At 37.1% G+C, this 25757-nt stretch overlaps 1 protein-coding gene across 1 annotated transcript in view; it reads right to left on the bottom strand.

The window, feature by feature from the left end:
* Positions 1 to 369: 369 nt before the first annotated feature.
* The window catches only part of LOC126827247 (retinal-binding protein), a 37301-nt gene continuing 11913 nt past the window's right edge, over positions 370 to 25757 (bottom strand). The window contains exons 5-12 of the mRNA XM_050556509.2: positions 22971 to 23159; positions 15308 to 15383; positions 14627 to 14707; positions 11497 to 11580; positions 8831 to 8937; positions 5118 to 5257; positions 2619 to 2767; positions 370 to 559 (exon numbers count right to left, since the gene is read on the bottom strand). Of these exons, the coding sequence (XP_050412466.1) occupies positions 411 to 559; positions 2619 to 2767; positions 5118 to 5257; positions 8831 to 8937; positions 11497 to 11580; positions 14627 to 14707; positions 15308 to 15383; positions 22971 to 23159 (975 nt within the window). The 3' untranslated portion in view covers positions 370 to 410. The remainder of the gene's footprint in view (positions 560 to 2618; positions 2768 to 5117; positions 5258 to 8830; positions 8938 to 11496; positions 11581 to 14626; positions 14708 to 15307; positions 15384 to 22970; positions 23160 to 25757) is intronic.

Below are 25757 nucleotides of genomic sequence, written 5' to 3'. Positions count from 1 at the left end.
TCGACACAAACTAGGTCATTTCGGGACTAACATATGGTTTAATTTTATTTACACAATTCGCTTGCGCGCAGGGGTCTTTAGCAGTGGGAGGAAACCGGAGGACCCGGAGAAAACCCACGAGGTTGGACAGGCGACCCTACTCCTTGCCACGTACAACCGGGGATTCGAAACCACGCCAGTCGACTCAATGACAGACTTTATGATACAGCGCGCGCACGCTAACCATTCAGCCATCCAACCCCCCCCCCCTATTGTGACAGAAATGACAATATATGGAATTGTAGGTACAGTACAAATAATAAAAGATTAAGAGATAGTATCAGTGCCTTCATCCATATTACATGTAATACTAATTACTATTTACACACAATCGGTTAACCATTTTATTTCCCGTTTAATCCATGACTCTCTTACAAACACATGTCTTCAGTTAACGCTCGATCTTCATTCATTTCATTTATTTCACCTTTTAGTTCCTCATCATTAACAATAACTTCCACTCTGTACTTGACTGTCTTGCTCCTTGTCCAACTAAACGTATTGTCAAAACAAACTATATCTGAAATATATTATCATGACATATGCCCTAAAACATGAGCACAATCAATAAAACTACATACTAATGAAGTATACGGATATTGCAACAAGTATTTTTCAGAATGAACATCTAGTAGACGGTCTGAATAATCAAGGTAACTTTACCAACTTTTCAGTCTTAACTTTCAGAACAGCTTTCTGTGTAACGAAATGAATAAATAGAGCGGGAGCACAGGGGTTAACCTAAAAAGTGTACCAATTTTCTCCAATATGGTATCAATGTATGTATATCTGGTATCATCAGAATGTAAGTCTGCCGGGTTTTTGGTGGTGGATGTAGTATTCCACGCCCAAAATGCCATGCCCCCAACTAGTCTAGATTAGCTCAAAAGTGTACCACATGAAAATCGCACAGCAATGTACCGTACATCTTCAGGTATTACAAAAACACTCTGATAGACATTTCTAGTGGTGGGGTACCCCAGACAGAGCTATGCAATTGCCAGACACTTGTAGTGATGGTCTGATGGAGTATCCCTGACAAGAGTTATCTAATTTCCAGACCAAAACTACTCTAAATTAGCTCAAATCTGTATCACCTAAAACAGCCTTGGAGTTGTTCAGTACCACCACAGGAATCATGAATGACCACTGCCAGACAGTTTGTGCGGTGGGTTGCCCCTAACAGACACGCCCAAAATAACACGACCCCCAACTAGGATAGATTAGTCGGCACTGTTCCTGTGGTTCAAAAAATGAAAACTTGTGCCAGGATGCGAAGAATACTAATACCTAGCACATATGGAAGAGGCGGTAAACTGCGGTTGTAGGAACAATTTTTTTTTTTTCAAAAACGCATTTTTAGCCCCATAAAAATGTTTTTGCCCAAAAATCAATTTCTTGCAATCGCAGTTTATCGTCTCTTCCATACGTGCTAGGTATTAGTATCCTACGCATCCTGGCTAAAAATCTAATTTTTTAGAACACGGGAACAGTGCCTGCGAAGCTAGCCTAGTTGGGGGCGTGGCATTTTGGGGTGTGTCTCTTAGGGGTAACCCACCGCACAAACTGTCTGGCAGTGGTCATTCATGATTCCTGTGATGGTACTGAACAACTCCAAAGCTGTTTTAGGTGGTACAGATTTGAGCTAATCTAGCCTAGCTTTGGTCTGGAAATTAGATAACTCTTGTCAGGGATACTCCATCACTGCAAATGTCTGGCAATTACATAGCTCTGTCAAGGGTACCCCACCACTAGAAATGTCTGTCACAGTGTTTTTGTAATACCTGAAGATGTACGGTACACTGCAGTAAGATTTTCGTGTGGTACACTTTTGAGCTAATCTAGCCTAGTTGGGGGTCATGGAAATATACATACATTGATACCATATAGGAGAAAATTGGTACACTTTTCAGCTAGGTTCCCCCCCCCCCCCCCTGGGCTCCCGGTCTACGAGACTTAACTTTCTACATTTCTGCACTGAGTGAGATAATGAAGTCGGACATACACCCATCCTCGGTATCCTGTAGTGGAGTGGAATGGAACGGAATGTTACCACTAGGGATACCGAGGATAGCATGCACCGACATCCTCTTATTCCAAAGGAATAAAGAACAGACGACGCCCCATTAAAAGTATTATGAACACAAAAAACACTAAATGAATAAAATATAGGCCTTTTTATAATTATGAACAATGTCCCTACATAGGAGAAAATCCCAACAGCATTGCACCATCTATAACGGGCGCACTTTCGTTGGCTAGAGATTTCGGCCAGCTCGCAGCGTCCTTAACAATCTATCATGAAAAAAAAACACCCTTCAAAATATCTAAAATAGACGGAGTTTAATCAAGCTCCCATTATACGCCCAGGGGCTAAGTGAAGGGGACACAATAACGCGCCTTGTGTCGTGGTTTAACGTCTTCAATGAACAAATCTGACATTGATTACTTCATAATCATATTGCTCAGTGTCAACCATGTTCCGTGGCTCAGATATGCTTTAAATCGACTCTTCGCATGTTCGACAACCCCCGCAATGCATTGTGAAGGTGGGGTGGAAATATCCTGTCACTACTTACAAGTTCCAATTTCCTGGCATGACAGATTTCCATCTTGCGGTACCATGTGACTATTTACTCTTTCCATAGCAACAACTGATATTTGTTTACCATCTTTCAAATAGAAGACACCGAAACCGATGTCATAGCCTTCTGTTTGAAATTCCCAACTGAAAAAAAAAACAATCCAATGATTGCATGGATAAACATGACCATTTCATTTGATTAAATTGAAGTAACATGATTTAAGTAATGTAACTGATAAATTGCAATCAATATTTTTTTTAATACAGTGTGCATTGCTCGTATTTTACGCTACGGTTTTCTTCGACAGGTTAATATATATAGCTGAATAAAGCGGAAAGTACTCGCAAAAACCTAGTTTTCTTTCCTAAAACATCTTTATTTTGAATATATATATATATATATATATATATATATATATATATATATATATATATTAATGTCCAAAATGTTTCAAGCATAATAACTAAAGCAATGTATAAAGTGATTAAAGGGGCATTATGGAAAATTAGATAAGAGCTGGCAGTTCTCACTAGTTAAAAACTAGGGAATATGCTGAAAATTTCGGTTAAATTGCTCCACTCTAAACCGAGATATTAGCGTTTGGATTTTAGACCTAGCCTCGATCATCATTACTAAAGTCGGTACGATAAAAACATAGTCTCGATCATCCATTTTTGGATTAAATCATCAATGAGCGTTGAGCAGCAAATCGGATTCAAATCCAGTGAAATTCGGACACATTAGATAGCATCGAGAGTTGATTAAGGTATTTTCATGATAATAAATGTCTAATTAATAATTTATATAACATTTCAGGCCCAAACGAAAGACCTGCAATAGGCAGATTTAGCTCTTGCATAATGTATGTTTAAGATATTAGAAACCCATTAACTTAAGTCCCGAAGGAATCCAACTATCAATATAAGATTCGAACAGAATTATACAAACCATCGGTGTTGACCACTATAAAATAAGTACCTTATAATTAGAAAATATATTTTACTAGGGGGAATGATAATAATTATCAGTGATTGCGCTAGTAGCCTCTGGACCCGAGGTTATCCGTCTTCTAAAACACCGTTTCAAACAATTCTTCAGTTATAGTCATGACGCGATATGCTTACTCTTTCTCGACCACCTCGTATCACATCTCATTTAAGGAATTTACATTTTTATCAACATTTCTGAGACGGTTTAAACAAGGATTACAGCTACAATGATAATGCTGGGGTTAAAACAAACGGCTGGTGACCGTTGATCTTTATTGGCCTGGGGCCTGTTTCACGAAATTTTAACTAAGATAAAATCTAGATATTATTAATTTGATTGGATAATATTAGATTGATTTTTGTGCTTAGCCAATCAAAATTGAAGTATCTGCTAAAATAAGGATGTTATCTATAGTTAAAAATTCGTGAAACAGACCCCTGAAGTCACCTTAGTGTTGTACTTAAGGCCATTTTACACGAACATGTCAATTTACACCAGTTAATAAACCTAGTGAATGGTATCCATAAAGCTCTCTGTTATTATGTCAATTTACACCATACAACATGCATATCATCAGTTACTCCTCAAGAAAATGGTGGTCGAAGATCAGGCATCCTATAAAACATTAAACTTTAGTGAACATGTTCAAGATTGATGAGGCATGTTTTATGAAATATTTATCATGCTCCTCGTCATTCGGCGTAGGAGACGAAATAGATTAAAGATACATTATGGGAGATTAGATAAAGATCTGGCAGTTCTCACTATAATAGTTAAAAACTAGATACTGTAAAGGGAATTTGCTGACAATTTAAGTCAAATTGATCCGCTATGAACCGAGATTTTAGCGATTGAATTTTCCATCTAGCCTCGATCATCATTACTAAAGTAGGTAGGATAAAAAACATAGTCTCGATTATCAATTTCATGATTAAATTATGAATGGAAGTCGAACAGCAAATCGGAACCTAATCCAATAAACATCGCAGGCTAGCGATGCCATCGAGAGTTGATTATGGTCTGGATAATTTAATTAATATCTAATTAATAATTTAGATAACATTTAAGGCCTAAAGAAAGACCTGCAATTGGCAGATTTAGCTCTTGCATAATGTATGTTTAAAAAAAACAGTGTGTTTGGGCAAAGCAGTTTATATAGAGGAATTGGGTGTGGGGGGGGGGGGGCAGATCATCATTCACTCCTCAAGAAAATGATGGTCGAAAATCAGGCATCCTATAAAAAATTCTTGATTGTCATGTTACCCAATAAACCAGGTGACCCAAATATGCATTCTTATTGTTTCGGGGCCTACAATAAATGTACATGCTCGAAAAGCATTCAACATGTTCGAGCCTGTCCAAGCTTGTTCACAGTTGTTCAAATTCACATACACTCGCTAGGACAATTTCCTGCGAAGATCACCCTACAAATGTTGGCTGATGTTCTTGAACAAAAGTAGGATCGTGTAAAATGGCCTTAAGTAAAAATATACTAAGACATACCTTATTACAGTACCGGGTTCTGTTATATTGTAAGTGAAATTGACCGTTTCACCATTAGGTACTATCATTGTTTGTAGAGAAGTAAAATTTTCTGTGTCTTTTAAATAATAACTAACAGGTACTTCACCACCTTGACAAATCTGATATTTACAAAGCAAAACATTACCAACCGAAACATAGAATATAAACATCTTAACTGTGTAGGGATATCAACACGTGATAATTATCATCACTTTCAATAATGTATTGCTTTAAAACTATACTTTTGAAACGTCAATCTGACTTACCTTCGTATGCCTTTTTTATACGCCCACATTTTCGTGTGGACGTATATTGTCGTCGCCCCTGTCCGTCCACCTGTCTGTCTGTCCGTCCACAATTTGTTTGTATGGACACTCTACAGGTCACAGTTTTTATCCGATTTTGACGAAAGTTGAAATATAGATCTATCTCCTTTCGATATTGGCATGTATCGGACTGTAACTTCATGGATTATGGCCCTTATTGTACGAAAAATCACGTTTTTAGCTCGTGGACACTCTAGAGGTCACAATTTTCACCTGATTTTGATGAATCTCGAAATACATATTTATAACCCAAGATCTCAGTTCCTTTCGATATTGGCACACATCGGAACGTAACTTCCTGAGTTATAGCCCCTGATTGTACGAAAAATCGCGTTTTTAGATTGTGAACGTCACAATTTTTATCCAATTTTAACAAAACGTTTAAATTTACCACCGTTACACTCGATTGACGGTTGAGTTCCAATTTTGTGAAAATTGGACCAAAACTGCCTGGCAAAATGGCGACTCCTTGTACGAAAATAGTGTAAAAGTATGTAATACCAAGGTTGTGGACACTCTAGAAGTCACAATTTTGATGCGATTTTGATGAAACTTGAAATTATAATCCAAACATCGTGGTTCCTTTTGATATTTCCGCATATCGGACTGTACGAAAAATCACGTTTTTAGCTTGTGGACCCTCTAGAAGTCACAATTTTTTATTCAATATTAACAAAACGTTTAAATCTATCACCTTTACACCTCAATGACGATTGAGTTCTAATTTTGTGAATATCGGACCAAAACTGCCTGACAAAATGGTGGCTAATGTATGCAAATAGCAAATAGTGTAAAAGTATGTCATACCAAGTTTGTGGACCCTCTAGAAGTCACAATTGTTATCCGATTTTGATGATCCCAAAGATCAGACCGTAACTTCCTGGATTAAGGCCCCTAATTCTACGCAAAATCGTGATTTTTAGTTTGTGGATTTTTTAGAGGTCACAATTTTTTATCCGATTTTAAACCCGTTTAAATCTATCACTATTCTATCATAATGAAGGAGAAAATCGAAACGAACTACCCGGCAAAATGGCCGCTCTTTGTACGCAAAGTGGGTAAAAGTATGTAATACGAAGATTGTGGACCCTCTAGAGATCACAATTTTTATCCGATGTTTACGAAACTTAAAGTAGCTAAGTCCGTAACTCAATATCATCCAAAATCTTCGACATTGAAAACATGATTTTTTTTTAGCAATTTAAATCAGCATTGGTGTTGTGATCTTACCTGGAAAAGATGGGCTTCTGATATCCAATATTTAAGACAAAATAAACATTTTACCATTGGTACACCGTGTACCATAATGCGTTTCAGCGCTATTTGTAACAAGGTGCTCAAAGAATGAGGCTAGACATATTCCACAAGTCATGTCAAACGGTGATATCATGTTCTTATTTGGAGAGCATGCGCAATAAATAATATCGGTGTTGACTGGAATAATCAGAGCTAGAAACTGACTTGCGGTTGAGACTTCTGGCGTATTTCGCCGAACATAACTGATGACAATTCACAGTAAAGCGGACACGATTGAATGCAAAACAGTTTATATAAATTCATATTACATTATTATATTTGTTGCGACCCATTTGTGCCAATTTCTAGGTCTAAAATATTAGCGATTTAGCTCCTTTAAAATATATCTTTATATCCCAAAGATCTCAGTCCCTTTCGATATCTGCGCATTTCAGACCATAACTTCCTGGATTATGGCCCCCGATTGTACGAAAAATCGCTTTTGTTTTTAGCTTGCTGTCTATCTATCTTTTGCAAAATGTGGGCGTATCTTGTCTGGCAACCGCTGGTTTTAAGTGTTACAATTTGTCCCGAAAGTAGAACTCTTACTCTACATGAGCTGATATTGTTTGGATATAAAACAGATTTATAGGATTGTGTATTCCATGGCCATATTTCAATCTAAGACTGCGTGAAACATGTGTCAGCTCAAAGTTACAAGTATAGGGAGTTACGTCCGATTATAGTTTAACTTCCTTAATTTGGAGGTTACAATGATTAAATAATAAAATGGGAAGAAACATGTATTCTAATATTTAGTACAGGAGAACCGATCCACAAATAACGACCAGATAGAATCAGACATAGAGAAGAAAATCCCACGGACATGAAACATTAAAAACACAACACAGCTTACTGTGCGTATTATATATAATATAAATTTAATGGTGCCATTTTTATACGCCCACATTTTCACGTGGACGTATATATTGTCGTCGCTCCTGTCCGTCCGGACATTTTCATGTGGACGTATATTGTCGTCGCCCCTGTTTGTTTGTGGACACTCTACAGGTCACAATTTTAATCCGATTTTGACTAAACTTGATATATAGGTTTATATCCCAAGGATCTCGGTTCCTTTCGATATTGGCATGTATCGGAGCGTACCTTCGTGCATTATGGCCCCTGATTGTACGAACAAATCATGTTTTAGCTTATGGACACTCTAGATGTCACAATTTCTATCTGATTTTAATGAAACATGAAATGTATGCTTATAACCCTTAGTTCTCGGTTCTTATCCACATTCGCGCATATCGGACCATACCGTCCTGGATTATGGCCCCTGATTGTACGAAACATCGTGTTTATTAACCCGTGGTCTCTCTGCCACAATTTTTTTTTTATCCGATTTAAAAAATCATTTAAATATTTCATCGTTACACCCTAATGATGGTTGAATTCTAATTTCGTAAAAATTGGACCGAAACTGCCCGACAAAATGGCCACTGATTGAACGCAAATAGTGTAGAAGTATATAATGCGAAGATTGTGGACATTCTAGAGGTCACAATTTTTGTCCGATTTTGATGAAACTTCAAATACATGTTTATATCCCAAAGGATCTCAGTTCCGTTCGATATTCACGCATTCGATATTCACGGATTATGGACCCTGATTGTACGAAAAATCGCGGGTAATTTTTAGCTTGTTCTCTATCCATCTTTTGCAAAATGTGGGCGTATCTTGCATGGCAACCGCTGGTTTTGTGATTGGTGAAGTATTTAATAATGAAATTCACAACTTATTATAATTGATAATTTTGTCAGGTCTGACAAAGAGAAAACTCCATTTTCGCAACATGCGGTCATGGGGTTATCAGTTCTACCCTTCACACAAGATGTTTGCGGCCTTCAGGCGGAGAGAAAGGAGTTGTGGTTGCAATTTTACCAGCAATTAAATGGTGCTATTTATATTGTATTTCATCAGAATCTAATGATAACTGTAGAATATCTTGTTTTATGTTCGAGAACAAAAGAGCGTACATAAATTAATGCGACTGATGATAGGTCACTAATATAATTTCTTTCTCACATTAAATTTCTTTATTTTACAGAATTCAAAACTTACCCAGGACGTGCACCTTGGGTTCCCATCAGGATCGGTTTTATTTCCTCCAAGAAATCCAGGAAGTTCACCAGTATCAATATACTTTAACAAAACATCTTTATAATCATCTGAGAAAAAAAAGGAAAATAAATCAGTGGGGTGTTGTATAAAATTACGAAGGCCCATTAGTGCCAAAAAAAATAAATATTAATCCGTTTGAACGAGTTAGTATCTCGTTTGAACGAATTAAATATCTCGTTTGAACGAATTAGTATCTCGTTTGAACGAATTAGTATCTCGTTTGAACAAATCTCGTTTAAACGAGTTAGTATCTCGTTTGAACGAATTTATTATCTCGTTTGAACGAATTAATTATCTTGTTTGAACGAATTAATTATCTTGTTTGAACGAATTAATTATCTCGTTTGAACGAATTAAGATTTTGATTGTACAGAAGCGTGTAAGGGACATGCAGAAATTGTGATCCTAACTGGTGTTTTAAGTAAGGATTATGTCATTTAATACATAAGTTCTTTGCTATTTCTAGCGTTACCGTCAGTAGAAGGAACTACATTTACGAGAAGGGGAATTAGTATAGAATATGTTGGAAGTTATCCACATTTTAAAAGCCGAATATGTTTAATGTTAGTCTGAATTAGGCACAACATCGCAGTGAAGTCATTGTTTTATGCTTAAACAGGCATTATGCAAGAGCTAAATCTGCCTATTGCAGGTCTTTCTGTAGGCCTTAAATCATTAGACATTTATTAACATGTTTAAGTAGATTAGAACGGTTCGGTCATTTAATGATTTAATTGAACAATGGTAAAGCGAGACTAAGCCTCGAACAACCAGTAGGGTGGTTACATTCCGTGCATTGTCAAACCTTCAAAGGCTACTATCGTCGCTCAGAATAAAGTAATTTAATGAAAATTTCAATATATTCATTTCGCATTATCTTTTTTGAACTATTATTACAAGAACGACCAACTCTTTCTCTAAATCTTACATAATGCATCTTTAATATTGTAAAGGCGTAGATTTGAAACGCACCCAATTAAGAAATAATTATGCCTTAGCTGAATTTTTGCTAGCTCAGTGAACAGAACTGCAGGTACGATTGCTTGTCAACGGGGTTTACGTATTAATTGAACTTATCCCAGAGTAAATGTATTCCTAGTGTTGACTGCGCTGCAATACAGCGGGTGTAAGAGGATTCGGGTGAGTTTCTAAGATAGAGGGGTGGGGGAGAGAAGAAACTACTAATTTGCGACGTCTACTTTAATGGCGCGAGTCTTGCTAGAAAAGTCTGTAGTCCGCGAATGACACAAAAACTGTGGATGACACGAAGAACCCGTGGAATGCAGTAGCAGTATGCAAAACGAAGCAAGCGTAGTAATTGTGCCGAAACAATGCCCACATTGCACGTCTCATCCCTCCCACTAGGGTCCCGTGTGGCAAAGCGACGCTGCTGTTGGTCGACTTGCTCGAGAGAACAGGGACGTGAAACCGAAAGCTGCAGAGGGGAACGATGGCTCAACGTGAACCAAGAGGGAAAGACCTGCGTGTCGGCTTTCACCGGTAATTTAGCGTAGAGCCAGTGTTCCCTATGCGACACCCGGCTTCAAGTCCTCTGTCCTATCAAGGAAGTCGGCCAACGACAGCGTCGCTTCTCCGCATGGTTCCCTCGTGGGAGGGATGAGACGTGCAATGCGATAAATTTTGCAGCACTACTACTCCTGCTTCGTTTTACATGCTGCGTGCGAAAATTAGTTATTTTTTTTTACTCTCCCACCTCACTGTCAGTAATAACATTAATCCTTAATATGTAAACATCGCTGACAAGCAATAGTATACATGTAGTTCTGTTCACTGAGCGAGCGAAAATTCAGCTAAGGCACAATCTACAATTTTATTTCTTAATTGGGTGAATTAATATAATTATCATACATACACCTGTCGTAATGCCTGTTTAAGCATATACATAAACAATGACTTCACTACAATGTTGTGGCTAACCCAGGCTAACATTAAACAAATTGGATAATTTCCACGGTATTCTATATTAATTCCCCTTTTCACAAGTGTAGTTCCTTCTACTGCCGCTAACGCCAGAAATAGTAAAGAACCTACGCGTATTAAATCATATTATCTTTACTTGAAACATAATTTCTGCATGTCCCTTCCATGCTTCTTTAGACTACAACCGAAATATTAATTCGTTCAAACGAGATACTAATTCTTTCAAACGAGATACCTATTCGTTCAAACGAGATAATAATTCGTTCAAACGAGATAATAATTCGTTCAAACGAGGTAATTAATTCGTTCAAACGAGATACTAATTCGTTCAAACGAGATAATAATTCGTTCAAACGATATACTAATTCGTTCAAACGAGATAATTAATTCGTTCAAACGAGATAGTAATTCATTCAAACGAGATAGTAATTCGTTCAAACGAGATACTAATTCGTTCAAAAGAGATACTAACTCGTTCAAACGGATTAATATTTTTTTTTTGTTTGGCACTAATGGGCCTTGTGTGTATTTTTATAATACTGGAATACAGCTTCCATGTCGTGAAACCACGCAATATCTTAGAAAATTCCTGTACAACTAAGTCTCGGTTAACAAAGGAATTGTTCGATTGTATGGAATAATAGATAAATGGGGAAAATACTCACCACCTAACACGTGAATTTTATTCTTCATATCATCGCTAACCAGTGGGCGACATATTTTATATAAAAGTGGGAAAATAGCTGGCGCTAGAAAACACAAAAAATAACCTTTGCTGAAAAAATAGGACAAAACTGACATACATATAAAAATGACTTGATATATCTACAGAATGAATACTCAAGAAACCAAACCAAAAACCCTTTTTCACCCATAATGTGCACCTTTACACAAAAAAAACCCACGCCTTTAAAATATTTCTTTACACCAAATCAACAGTTTTGGGTAGTTTACCTTTCTACAATGTGTTCCCAAATACAGAAAACGAAAGAAATGAAATGTGGTTTAACTTTAACGTTCTACATTTTTGCTTCGACTGGGTTAATGAAGACGGACATACGCCATACAGTGTGCGGCCAACACTCTATACTGAAAAATACCGAGAAAAAAAAACCGGAAAATACCGAAAAAAATTAGAAAAGTAACGAAAAATACCGAAAAAAAAGACCGCATTTTTTTATACTAATTACCGCAAAAATCTGAAAAAAAACCCTAAATACCGAAATTCTTAAACATAACTCTAACCCATGCCCATCAATTTTATAAGTGGCCTGACCCATGATCCAACTACAGTGTGCCTACAAGTTTTATGCGTGATCAAGCGTGATCTACGACCAACCTATAGAGTATCACACTATATTTATGCATGGTAGAGTGACCCATTACCCACCTAGAGTGTTCACTATTATCATGCGTAACTTACAATTTTTATGCGTTGCCTATTGTCTGACCCATGGCCCACCTAACAATTGTTATGCGTGCCCTAGGTTTTTTTTCAGTAATTTCCATGTGGATGTATTATACCGTCGCCCCCGTCCACAATTTGTTTGTGGACACTCTACAGGTCACAATTTTTATCCGATTTGGACGAAGCTTGGAATATAGGTCTATCTCCCAAAGATCTCCTTTCGATATGGCATGTATCGGGCCATAACTTCATGGATTATGGCCCCTGATTGTTCGAAAAATCACGTTTACAGATTGTGGACACTCTAGTGGTCACAATTTTCATCTGATTTTGAAGAAACCTGAAATGGTTAAGTTCGAATTTCGTGAAAATCGGACCAAAACTGCCGGACAAAAAGGCCGCCCCACGTACGCAAATAGTGTAAAAAATATTGTATATCAAGGTTGTGGACCCTCCAGTGGTCACAATTGTGAATCTTGGAATACATGTTTATAACTCACAGATCTTGGTTCCGTTCGATATTCGCGCATTTCGGATCGTAACTTCCTGAATTATGGCCCTTGGTTGTACGAAAAAACGCCTTTTTAGCTTGTAGTTTTTAGGAGTCACCATTACACCATAATAATGGTTGAGTTCGGACCAAACTTGCCGGACAGAATGGGCGTCCCTCGTACGTAAATAGTGTAAATATATTCTGATGAAACTTTATGTTTCTATCACAAAGAGCTCGGTTCCTTTCGATAATTGCGCATATCCGAACGTAACTTTCTGGATTATGGAACCCGATTGTTCGAAAAATCGCATTTTTAGCTTGTGGACCCGCTAGATGTCACAATTTGTATTCAATTTAAAAAAAAACCGTTTAAATATACCACCGTTACACATCATTGAAGGTTGAGTTCGAATTTCGTAAAAATCTGACCCAAACTGCTGGGAAAATGGCTGCTCCTTGTATGCAAATAGTGTAAAAGTAAGGTTGTGGACACTCTAGAAGTCACAATTTTTATCCGATTTTGATGAAACTTGAAATGTATATTTATAATTCAAAGATCGTGGTTCCTTTTGATATGTGCGTATATCGGACTGTAACTTCCTGGCGTATGGCCCCTGATTGTATGAAAAATCACGTTTTTAGCTTGTGGACCCTCTAGAGGTAATTTTTATCCAATTTTAACAAAACGTTTAAATCTATCACCGTTACACCCTAATGCGGGTTGAGTTCTAATTTCGTGAAAATCGAACGAAACTACCTTTTCGGACTTACTTTTGTGGTTTTGTTTTCGGTGGGGTTTTTTTTTTTTTTTGCTGTTTTTTGGATGTTTACGGTATAGTACAGCCGCAGTGTGCTAATCTTCAATTTTATCAAGCGCTTCACATAATACCCTGCATATTTCGTCACTAATTTCGACTGACTACTGACCAAGCTGGGTACCTCTCAGATTTCTAGATAAAAAATATCATCGCGAATACCAAGTCTCGCGCTTTCCAGCTAAAATGTCTACCTGTGGTAATCGAGTTGCAAAAATCATGGTTCGTTCAATGTCAAGGTTTCTATGTTTGATTTGAGTGTGTTTGGTTCGCGGCCTCTGGTTGGACAACGCTATTGTTCACGTGTCTGTGGTAAAGGGAGATAACGAGCAATGATCTTCAAGGAGTGCATCTATAGGCAGAGGCGTAGCCGTGAAATATGTATGGGGGGGGGGCCGCAACCCTAACCCCTAACCCCAACCCATTTTTTAAAACCCCTAAAAAAATATAAACAAACACCATGTAGCCATGCTGTCTACCAAGCCTTATGGTTACGTTGCTGGCTGAGCGGGCGATAAATATTTGGTTTAGGCGGTAATGTTTTTAGGTACCTACATGCGATTCACTCTGATAAATGGCAGAAAAAAATTAACAAAATATTACTGACTGGCTAACTAGACATAATTTTATGGAACACAGGTACTTTTCACTTCACACATGTTTCCAGGATGATTATCTCTGTATTTTATTTTAGCAGTATAAACCATATTGGGATATGTACAGGTTTTATACAGATAGAATCTTAACTAATCCTAATAATTTTTGTAAATAAATAGGAGTTTGGGCCTACAATGTAAATTTTTTTTTTTTTTTTTGGGGGGGGGGGGGTCACAGTATATTCAGCCCCCCCCCCCGAAAAACAATTGGGGGAGGAGGGGTCGGACCCCCTCCCCCATGTGTGACGCCCATGTCTATCGGGTCTATACTGCACATTTACTTTCAACAACTACCATTTTGATAATGCGCAAAGTTCATGGTCCTTTCGAGTAAAAGTTTTAAGGCGACGCTGTATCCATGTTCACGTTTCACACTTCGAAAAACTTCTTTTTTTCGCCGGTCACAGATCATAAGAAACTTACCATTCACAACAAACATTCTTTTCATCATTTCGGGATAATTATCCTCTAAAACTTTTACAAGGTGGAGATACATTTGTAAACCTAAAACAATATACATATCACAATAAATGGAGTGTGGTGCGGATTCGGGGGTAAGGACCCGGGTATGGAACAATTACCTTTCTAGGGCTGGTTTTTTTTTCGTACTGGCAAAGGTCTGGATTTAAGAGAGAGAGAGAGAAAGCGAGAGATAGAGAGAAATGGGGTTTAACGTCTACTCGACATAAACTAGGTCATTTCGGGACTAACACATGGTTCAATTTTATTTTAAACCGGAGGACCCGGAGAAAACCCACGATGTTGGACAAGCGACCCTACTCTTTGTCACGTACAACCGGCGAATCGAAACCCCGCCAGTCGACTCAATGACAGACCGTGCTAACCATTCGGCCATCCACCCACCCCATGGATTTAAGAACGAGGCGGCCAAGAATGGAGCAAAGTGTCCTAACAACCACAAGTCACCATTGCAGGTTTTAAATCGCAATGTTTTGTGACCATTTTCATAAGAGAAAATTTATTTCTATCGGCGCTGTCATCGAGAAAAATGTGATTATGTTAGACTTATATTCTCTTTTGATTTATAATACGTATATTAGTAAATAGTTTTCATTGGCCACATCATCATTAAAACTACATTACCTGGCTTCCAGAGCATTTTAGTACTGACTCCCGTCATATCAAATATTACAGTTAATTGGTCTACATGTCGACCAAGCTGAAATTAAAGTAAACATTTTATAGAATTGGTTCGTGAAAAAAACTCCGATGGAAAATACTCAACTTAAAGTAGCTAAGTCTCTAACTCAATATCATCCAAAGTCTTACACGTTGAAAATACGAATTATTTGTCAATTCAAATCAACATTGATGTTGTGATCTTACCAGGAAAGGCAGGCTTCTGATATCCAATATTGGTACACGAATCGTGTATCATAGTATGTTTTAGCGTCATTTGCAAAAAGTGACCAGAAAGAACGAGGCTAGACATATTCAACTGGAGAGCCTGCTTAATAGACCTGAATAACCAGACGCTAGAAATTGCTATAGGGTTGAGACACATGCTGTATTTCGCTGGACATAACTGATTTGAAATTAGAGTCAAACAGAAAACAATTGAATGTAAATCAGTTTATATACAATCAGATAACATTATAATATGCGTTTCGACCCATTTGGGTCAATTTCTAGGTCCTAAATATTAGCGATTTAGCTCCTTTAAGGTGTCTGAAATGTAACATCAAACGTGCTATATTTACTTAAAAATATATTATGGGAGATTTTTATAAGGAGTTAGCCATTTTTGCTATAACAGTTCAAAAATAGATGATGAAAGCAGAATATATTGAAAATTTCAGTCAAATTACTTTATTCTGAACATAGTTATCACCAGCGTAATTTTTGACTAGAAATGGGATTGAATTCCATCTTCACCGATTCTTAGTATGGCCGACCGTTGAATGACAGGCGTTAACTCCACCTTCATAATCTCTGCTGTCTTTTGTCTGCTGTCATCATATCCGGATTTGTGTTTTACCTTTTTGGATTTTTATAACAATTGGACAAAATGAGTGAGAGGGTAAATTTTCATTCTTACTTGTATTTTGGGCATGCATTTAATCAATTGAATATAGGACATAATATTATAATACAATTACGATAAATCTATAGGTATACACCAGTGGCGTCGTGCCTATTGGGGAAATAAAAATATCTTTATTGATATTATTAAGACAGAAAACCTGTCCGTCTGTATTAGTCATCACACTGTTTCGTTATGTCTTTGCAGTAGTCAGAAATGATGTGAGCCCATTTAAGGCGTGGACAGCAGAATAACACAAGTCAGATAGAAGCCATGACACTACTTTAATAAACACGTGACTAATCGGTTGCGTACAAAGTTACATAGGCCTACAGAAAATAATAACGTAACATCCTTTCTCCTTTCAGAAAGAAATAGATCTCATATCATAATACTCAAAATAAATGATTAGAAATAAAATAAACAATAAACACAGAGCATGCATTATGTTACATAGTCTTTCAAATAATGAGGTTTTACAGGATCGAGTGAAGTTCAAATTCCTTCTCATTGGTTGAGGTTGATCAGGTTCTTCTTGGTTAGGGACATGAGCAAAATCCCCTTATTACTGATTACGCGTGTAAGGAACATATACATCAGAAGTATCGTATTCGTAGCTTTCATTAGATCTGCGAAGAAATTGACGATTACGTCTAAAAGTTCCGTCAGGTGTTCGCACCAAGTAAGAGCGTTTATTCAATCGACGTATCACTTCCCATTTTTTCTACAAGTTATCACCTAAGCGAAAGGGTTTAATACGAACTACATCGCCTGAATGTAATACTGGAAGGTCCTTGGCAGAACGATTATAATATTTAGCTTGTCTTTGTTTCTGATTCTGTAACTCAACAAAATCACGATGTGAACTGAGAGCAGGTTGTAACATCGATGAATTCACAGGTAGTAAATTGCGAGTACGACGGTGGAGAAAACGTTGAGCAGGACTTGTAGACATTCCTTCAGAAGGAGTATTACAGAAATCAAGTAGCGCAATATATTGATCATCATTAGAGTCTTTGGCTTTACGCATTAAACGTTTGGCTATTTTAACGGAACTTTCAGCTTTTCCGTTTGAGCGACTATTGTAAGGACTGCTTGTTGTGTGCACAGAATCCCAAAGTTCAGAAAAATGTTTAAATTCGAACGATCAAAACTGGGGACCATTGTCGGAAACCAACTCGCATGGTATTGCGTAACGTGCGAAATGAGATTTAAGCTTACAGATGACTGCAGAGGTTCTAGTATTCGCAAGACGGTCTATTTCGAAGAAATTACTATAATAATCAGTTGTAATTAAGTAATTGACTTCATCAAGTTCAAACAGATCTACTCCTACTTTTTGCCATGCGCGAGAAGGTATCTTGTGACTAACAAGAGTTTCTTTTTGTTGTGAGGTTTCGTATTGATGACAAATTTCACATGATGATAAAAGTTGTTTTATATCGCTGGACATGCCAGGCCAGAACATACATTCTCGAGCTCTTCTTAGACAGCCATTAATACCAATGTGCGACATATGTGCTTGTTTCTTAAATTCAGATCTGAGGGTTACAGGAATGAATACACAGTTGCCTTTATAAATTACGCCATCGTCGACAGTAAGTTCATCTCGAAAACTAAAATATGGGTAAAGTTCGTGAGGTAACTGTGATTTCTCAGAAGGCCAGCCAGTTAAGATAATATCAGACAATAACTGTAACACATTATCATTTTTGGTAGCTTCAACGATTTTGTTGAATCTTTCAGGTCTCATAGGAAGGTAATCAGTGGTATTAACAGATTCAAAGTTACTACTTTCACTTTCAGAGGAGCCATTTAAAAATGAACGTGATAGAAGATCTGCGATGTGCATATCAGAACCTTTTAAGTACGAAACTTTGATATCATAAGCTGCAGCACGCAAAAGCATACCCTGTAAACGACGAGGTACTTGAGACAGACTTTTTCATGATCGATTCTAATAGTCGATGATCCGATATAACATGGGGTAACCGTCCGAATGTATACTGGTGAAATTTTTCAAGTGAATATACTATCGCAAGCATTTCTTTTTCGATTTGTGCGTATCGCACTTCAGTTTCAGTTAACGACCGACTTGCATAAGCGATTGGTTTTCCATGCTGTAGTAGAACACTTCCAATGCCATGCAGACTAGCATCACATTGTATAAACAATTCGTCAGATGGGTTATAAAATGCCAATACAGGTGCTGTAGTGACTAAATGTGCCAGTTTAGCGAAAGCTTGGTCTTGATCCGTTGACCAATTCCAGGCATTGTTTATATGCATAAGTTTGCGAATAGGTTCAATGACTTCAGACAACATTGGCATAAATTTTGACAGATAGTTTATGAAACCACAATAACGTTTTACTTCTTCAACGGTTTGAGGCTTGGGCATTTCAGTTATGGCTTTCACTTTCAAAGGATCGACCTTGACACCATCACTAGATATAACATGACCTAGAAATGTAATTTCGGATTTACGAAAATCACACTTGTTTTTGTTGATTTGAATGTTTAGTTTACGACATCTTAATAAAAGATTCTCGAGATTTCTGTCGTGATCAGAATTGGCAGCTTCATCAGATTCGCCTTGACCATATACTACAATGTCATCAGCAATGTTTAAAATACCAGTTAAACCAGCTAACGCAGTAGTTAAACGTTTCTGGAAGATTTCTGAGCTAACGTTAGTACCAAAAGGTAATCTTAACCATCTATAACGACCAAATTGAGTCTGGAACGTTGTCAGAAGACTTGATTCTTGATCTAAGACACAATGCCAGTATCCATTAGACAAATCTAACTTGGAAAATACTCGAACCAATTTTCCACCAGAGGGTTGATCACCAGAAGATAATTGATGTAAAACGTCATCAAGTACAGGAAGTTGACATCTTTCACGTAACAGAGCCTTATTCAGAGGACGAGGATCTAAACAAACACGAAGTTCTCCAGATTTCTTTGTTGCAATCAACATCTTACTGTTCCAGGGTGTTGGTGATTCTTGAACAACTAAAACACCAGACTTAACTAATTCATTTAGTTTGTCTTTGACCTGAGACTGAGGAGCAATAGGTACTCTATTGGGAGGGAAGATAACAGGTTGTACAGTATCATCTATAGCAAAATGTACTATTCCAGGTAAAGTTCCAATTTTATCGCTTTCAAATGCGTCAGCAAATTCTGTTAGGGGTTCGACAGAAATTGCAGAGTTAACAGCAGAGACGGAATTAAACTTTTCATAATTCACTGTTATAATTCCAAGATCTTCAGAAGTTTGTTTTCCTAATAACAGAGTCAGATTTTCTTTGACAATAATAAAAGTTACTGTATATTCGTTTGTTGATTTTGGATTAACAAGCTTGACAGAGCATTTCCCTATAGGTTGTATTTCAGTCTTATTCCACATACGTAAAGTTGTAGAGCAATTTTCTAAGGAGTATCCTTTAACGTATTGTTTAGGCAGAATATTAACAGTTGCACCAGAGTCACATTGGAATCTTACATACTGCTGATCTAATAGCATATGCACATAAATGTGTTTACTGTCTAAAGAAAATAAGGATTCAGTTACAGTGTACAATTCTGCTGTGTTGACCTGAGCAGTAGAATGACTTCTATATGGGCACTTTTCAGAAAAATGATTCAGTTTATGACACTTTCCAGATGTTTTACCCCATGCAAGACACAATGACTTCTTGAAAACATGTAGTCTTCCACAAAATTTACAGTACAGTTCTTTATCTAAAGTCTTAAAGTTATGTCTTGAAGAATTTTCTTTAAGTTAAGAATGAAATGACTTTTGTTTAATTGATAATTTTGGTTTAGTAGATCCACTATACACCTTATTAATCTCTAATGATGCTACATCAGAAATAGTTTTCATATGTTGACTTGAGGCTTCTTGACCCCAACAGATGTCAATACAGGATCTAAGTTTAAGGTTGTTCTCTTGTAATAAACGTTTACGCAGATTTTTGTCGAGCACGCCAAAAACAATTCTGTCTCTAAGAAGACTATCGGATAAACAATTACAAAAGTTACAAGGTTTCATGAGACTTTTTAACACAGTTATATAATTGTCTATTGACTCGCCAGATTTCTGGTTTCTACTGTTGAACACAAACCCCTCATAAGTTTCATTAATCAATCCAATAATATGCTCATCAAACTTTCTAAGAATAACATCTATACTGTTTTGGTTTTCATTTGGTGTATATTCAAATGAGTTGTAGATTAGCAGTGCTTCTCTGCCTAAGTTGTGTAGAAAAAGTGCTTTCTTATATTCTTCAGACTGGTGTTGTAAGCCTGCAACGATTGCGTAATTTGACCATGTTTGTTTGTATAATTTCCAGTTCTCAACTGGGTTATCTCCTAAAAACAATTTTGACGGCGGTGGAACATTGACAACTGGACCACGTTGATCATTATTTCCCCCATCGACAGGATTATCCGCTTCAGCCATTTTACGGAATAATATTACTAGTGAACATACCAATATGCAGAATAGTAAGGCGGGAAAAACATTGAATGACGTCAGACTTTTAGAAATGTCAACACGCTTCTCGAACATTCGCCAGTACTTAGTCGGTAAGCTATACGACGCTCACACAGAGAAATGACGACAGCTAAGTGTCTAAAATGTATCTTACTGCAATCAGAAATAGTTGATATCCAGCCACTATGTTTCGTTATGTCTTTGCAGTAGTCAGAAATGATGTGAGCCCATTTGAGGCGTGGACAGCAGAATAACACAAGTCAGATAGAAGCCATGACACTACTTTAATAACCACGTGACTAATCGGTTGCGTACAAAGTTACATAGGCCTACAGAAAATGATAACGTAACACACACGGTTTCCAGGAATTGTATAATTTGTCATTATCTGTGTTTAGTTTATTGCACTTTAAATAGTTTAGATGCCATTTGTTAAGGCATCGCTCAACAGCGGCCTCGCTTCGTACACTCTATCATTTAGCCTCGATCCGGGTGTATGACGTCAACGTAACGGTTAATCTCCGCTCACGACGCCATTTAAAATTAAATCATTCAACGAAATCCCGTTTAAATCCAAGCTGAATCCAAGTCATCCGTGGGTCTACAGAGTTGATTTTGTGCTTGTTGTGTAAATAAAGATCTAATTTATAATTTCTGTGACATCTGAAGCCTAAATAAAGACTTGCAATAATCAGATTTAGCTCTTGCATAATGTATGTTTAATTAATATCGGAAAAACAGTTGATATTTTATTGCCACCACAAGATGTCGGGGAACGTAACTCCGCAGAAATATTTCACGAATCTGGTTCAAATTCAAACACATTTGAGATCTCATGAATTTTAGGCAACAAGTATCAATAAAATCTAAATATAGACTAGAGCGTCCACAGGCCCAATTTGACGCAATTTGACTAAGTCGGGTGCAATAAACACAGAGAATAATTATTGATGAATCTCTTTCAAGTTCAAACTCATCCGAGATCTCATAAAGCCACGTGAAACTTTTGCCAGCGATATCAACATAGGTGAAAGCGGACGTTGAGCCACGATAGGCCTATACTACCACATGCGCGATTAAAAGGCTGTCGTGTTTACAAATGGGGACATGCGATTAAATAGTGATTAAAAATATAGGCTATCACGGTTTACTTTCCATATTTAAACACATTTTCTGTCAGAATCGTCTAGCTTTAAAACAGATCACTTCTATAATAGAGAGAGAGAGAGAGTTTAATTTTTTATTTCAATAATTTGCTTGCGCGTAGGGGTCTTTAGCAGTGGGAGGAAACCGGAGGACCCGGAGAAAACCCACGAGGTTGGACAGGCGAACTTCTATAAGAAGCTTACAATAAATTTGTTAGCCATTGGAACTTCACATACATATTATGGCATTGCCTGTTCTAAAATGTGTAAAAGCACGCCACTTTCCGTTAAATGAAACTGACAACAAAGTACCTTAGGGCAATGTCAGTTGTATCAAATTAAGGGAGTCGTGGTGGCTCAGTGAGTAAGACGTTGGCTCGCTAACCTGGAGGTCCCGTGTTCGATCCTGGTGTTTGCTGAGAAAGTTCATCGGGATTTCCGGCTTGATTCCACCTTGTCAGTGGTGTACGACGGAGGGCCTTACGCGGAGCAATGTTTTGTCGTTCAGATGGGACAAAAATAAAAAACATAGGCATGCATGTACAAAAAACCTTGACAGTTGGAATTTGAAATAAGAGTAGGCCGTAGAGCCGCTGTTAGGGCATGGCGTATGTCGGTCTTCCTTATCCCAGTCGGTGCAGAAAAGTAGGACGTCAAACCCTATTTCATTTTATTTGTATAAAATAAAGGCGTTAGTTGTATGACGACGTATAGTGGTATCAGTACTTATAATGGTAAGTACAGGAGGACCGCACTACACACAAACAAACCCGTGGACACGACACGAAAACAACACAGACATTGCAAGCAATAAACAATAACATAGTAACATATAAAATATGTCAAAGAATAAAATATAACAGCTGAAAAAACAAAACCACAGAAGGAATTAGCGTTACGGAAACAATAAAGGAATAAAAGACACGTAACAGAAGGCATTAGCGCTAATTCCTTCTGTTGTTTTGTTTCTTCAGCTGTTATATTGTATTCTTTGACATATTTTATTCTTAGGCGCCTACGTCGCTCATAACACACTCTTGAGATCATAACTAACATACAGCCCACTTGAGGTTTACCTTGACGGATTGTTCTTTCCAATCCTGTACAATTTCTTCACACTGTAAAAGTTTGGTTTTTTCCATGTCTATTTTTTTCGCTGAGTACATTAATCCTTTCATATCGAGTTTACCATATAATTCTATTCGAACTGGTGAACCTTCTTTATCATGACCACACAGACCACCAGTTAAATACTTTTCTAATACCTGAAAAAATTATTCTGTTTTAGACAAAAAGTGTGATACAATTGACGCTGTAGGCCTACCAAAGATTTTGAATTTTTATCGAACACAACTTACAGTATGATCTACATTCAACAAACACTTTGCGGTTATATTTATGAGAAACGGTAACGGTTGTGCCATGTGTGCAGTATGCGATCATGTAGAACGCGTATTTTTCTCCTGTTGTTAAAGATACATTGTATATGTAAGATTCAGATATAGGGCTGTCCGTTCTTGCTATTACAGTTTAAATAGAGAATAGAAAATAAAAATGAATATTGACTATTTCTGTCAATTACTTAATTCTGTTATGGACGTTCTGACAAGAAATAGGCAATCATTCATTGGTAGATGAAAACTCAGCCGAGAGTTAATATTCTCGATTGTCGAGTACCATTGCCATGGTAATAAACTCAATCTCACTTTTCAGGCCTTTTATCTCCGGTCATATTAATGTTTAACGCAGATATGGCGGATATCGTCGAATCAGATCAATACCCAAGCCATTCAATTGTCCATAGTATAAGGCCTTGGCTTGTAAATAAATGTCTAAATAATAACATAATATAATATTTGAAGCAAGAAAGGCGTCCAGCAACTTATAATGACTCGTTAACATGGAGTTAACGGATCATTATCTTTAATAAAGGAGAGAAAGTCTGTTGCTGGTAGCTCCGTTAACTTGAAAATGTCGTTAACTTGCCGTTAAATTTAACGAAGGTGTTGGGCTCCGTTATCGTTAACTTGCCGTTATATTTAACGAAGGTGTTGGGCTGCGTTATCTGTTTATCGGCTGTACGTCGAAGTATACCCTTATACCCTTAGCAAAAAGGCCTATTGATTACTAGTGTAGTTTTCTATATAATTCTATAGAACACTCTAGAGGGTTGGGGTGGGGGCTACCCCATTTCCTATAGGATTAAATTCTATAGTATTCTACATAATTTGGGAGGGGGGGGGGCGCTGTAGGACATAACAGTCCACAATATTCTACAGTTCTTGTAGTGCAAATCTTACAATTGTTCCTACAGATTTATGCTAAAAATTCCTATAAAATACTATAGTATTCTATAGAATTTTTTTTATAGTGTTACATGAAGGCTACACAGCTGTCCCTCTTGTTAATATTAACTTAAATGAAGTTGTTATACATGAACTTTGAATTTATAAATTAAAAAATCGGCCTATGACTAAACAGTCTTCTCTTGGATTAACTTTAATCAGTCCGTTCGCCGTTAGATAATGGATGACTTTCCAGCAACAGAAATTTAACGGACCGTTAACAAACGACACGTTAGCAATATAACGATCAGTTTTGAGCAAACGGACCCTGAACAATAAATTATATAAAAAATATGAACACTTATCAGAATCATGAATCAAATGTTGTATTTCTATTTATTTGAGTCTTACAAGCAAACAATGACTTTCCGATTTGAGAAACGTTTTACATATTTAACTAAAGACCCACACTTTTCCATGTTGTATGGCCATTTATTTTGAGTCTGACAGGAACAACGTGAATCAGAACATTGTAGAGTTGTGTGCACTACGGCTATGATGGCCCTGTCTATTTTATGTGCTTTAGCATACCCGAATATATTTATATAATAATAATAAAAATGATGTACAAAAAAGACAATGTGGTTATAGCACATATCCTATTTGCTATCATTTCTTATAATTCAAATTTTGTATCGTTTGTCTTCGCGGTTGTGGGATCTTTTCAAATAACGATATTCTGTTTGATGTGATTCGGTGGAAGCGGACGTTAACCCCCATGATCGTGACCTATGACCAAATATGTAGTGGGCCTTAACTTTTAGACCTAACCCATTTCGTAGACTGTCTCTGTTCAACAATCAGTGAACTGTGTCATTATTACCATGCAATGATAATCGCGCTTGGTGCTTAAAGGACAATATTGGTGCCAGTCATTATCACATATGTGATAGAGCTGGTTAAACACATTCCAAATATAACTTTAACACAGAGATCATTGGTACGATAGCTGAGTAATACAGTTTTCTAGAATCGGAAGTGACGAACGCCAAAGGAAAACACGAGTCATCTCTCTATATAACTGGCTGATGTGACGAGTGATAACGGATATACGGGCGAATTTCTACTCACTAATAATTCATTCGAAGACCAAAAGTTTTTGTATGAGATTGTGAGAGGATATCTGACAATTCATAAAAAGAATTGAATGCCACCAGATAAGTGAACACGAAAGAAAAACAGAAAAAGTCCGTGCATTACCATGTTTTTATAAGGTATAAAATAAAATGAATATAAACAAGGGAATGTACGGACTATTTCTATTTTTCTCGTGTTCTCTTATCTAATGACATTCAATTACTTTATTGAATTGTCAGGTATCCTCTTACAGTCCCATATATCAACTTTTAGTCTTAGAAGGAATTATTAGTGAGCAGAAATTCGGCCGTATATCTGTTATCACTCGTCACATCAGTCAGTTATATAGAGAGATGACTCGTGTTTTCCTTTGGCGTTCGTCACTTCCGACTCAGGAAACCTGTATTACTCAGCTATCGTAGCAATGATCTCCGTGTTAAA

Source organism: Patella vulgata, chromosome 1, assembly GCF_932274485.2.
Source record: "Patella vulgata chromosome 1, xgPatVulg1.2, whole genome shotgun sequence".
Taxonomy (NCBI): Eukaryota; Metazoa; Mollusca; class Gastropoda; family Patellidae; genus Patella; species Patella vulgata.
This window is presented reverse-complemented; position numbering and strand designations above follow the sequence as displayed.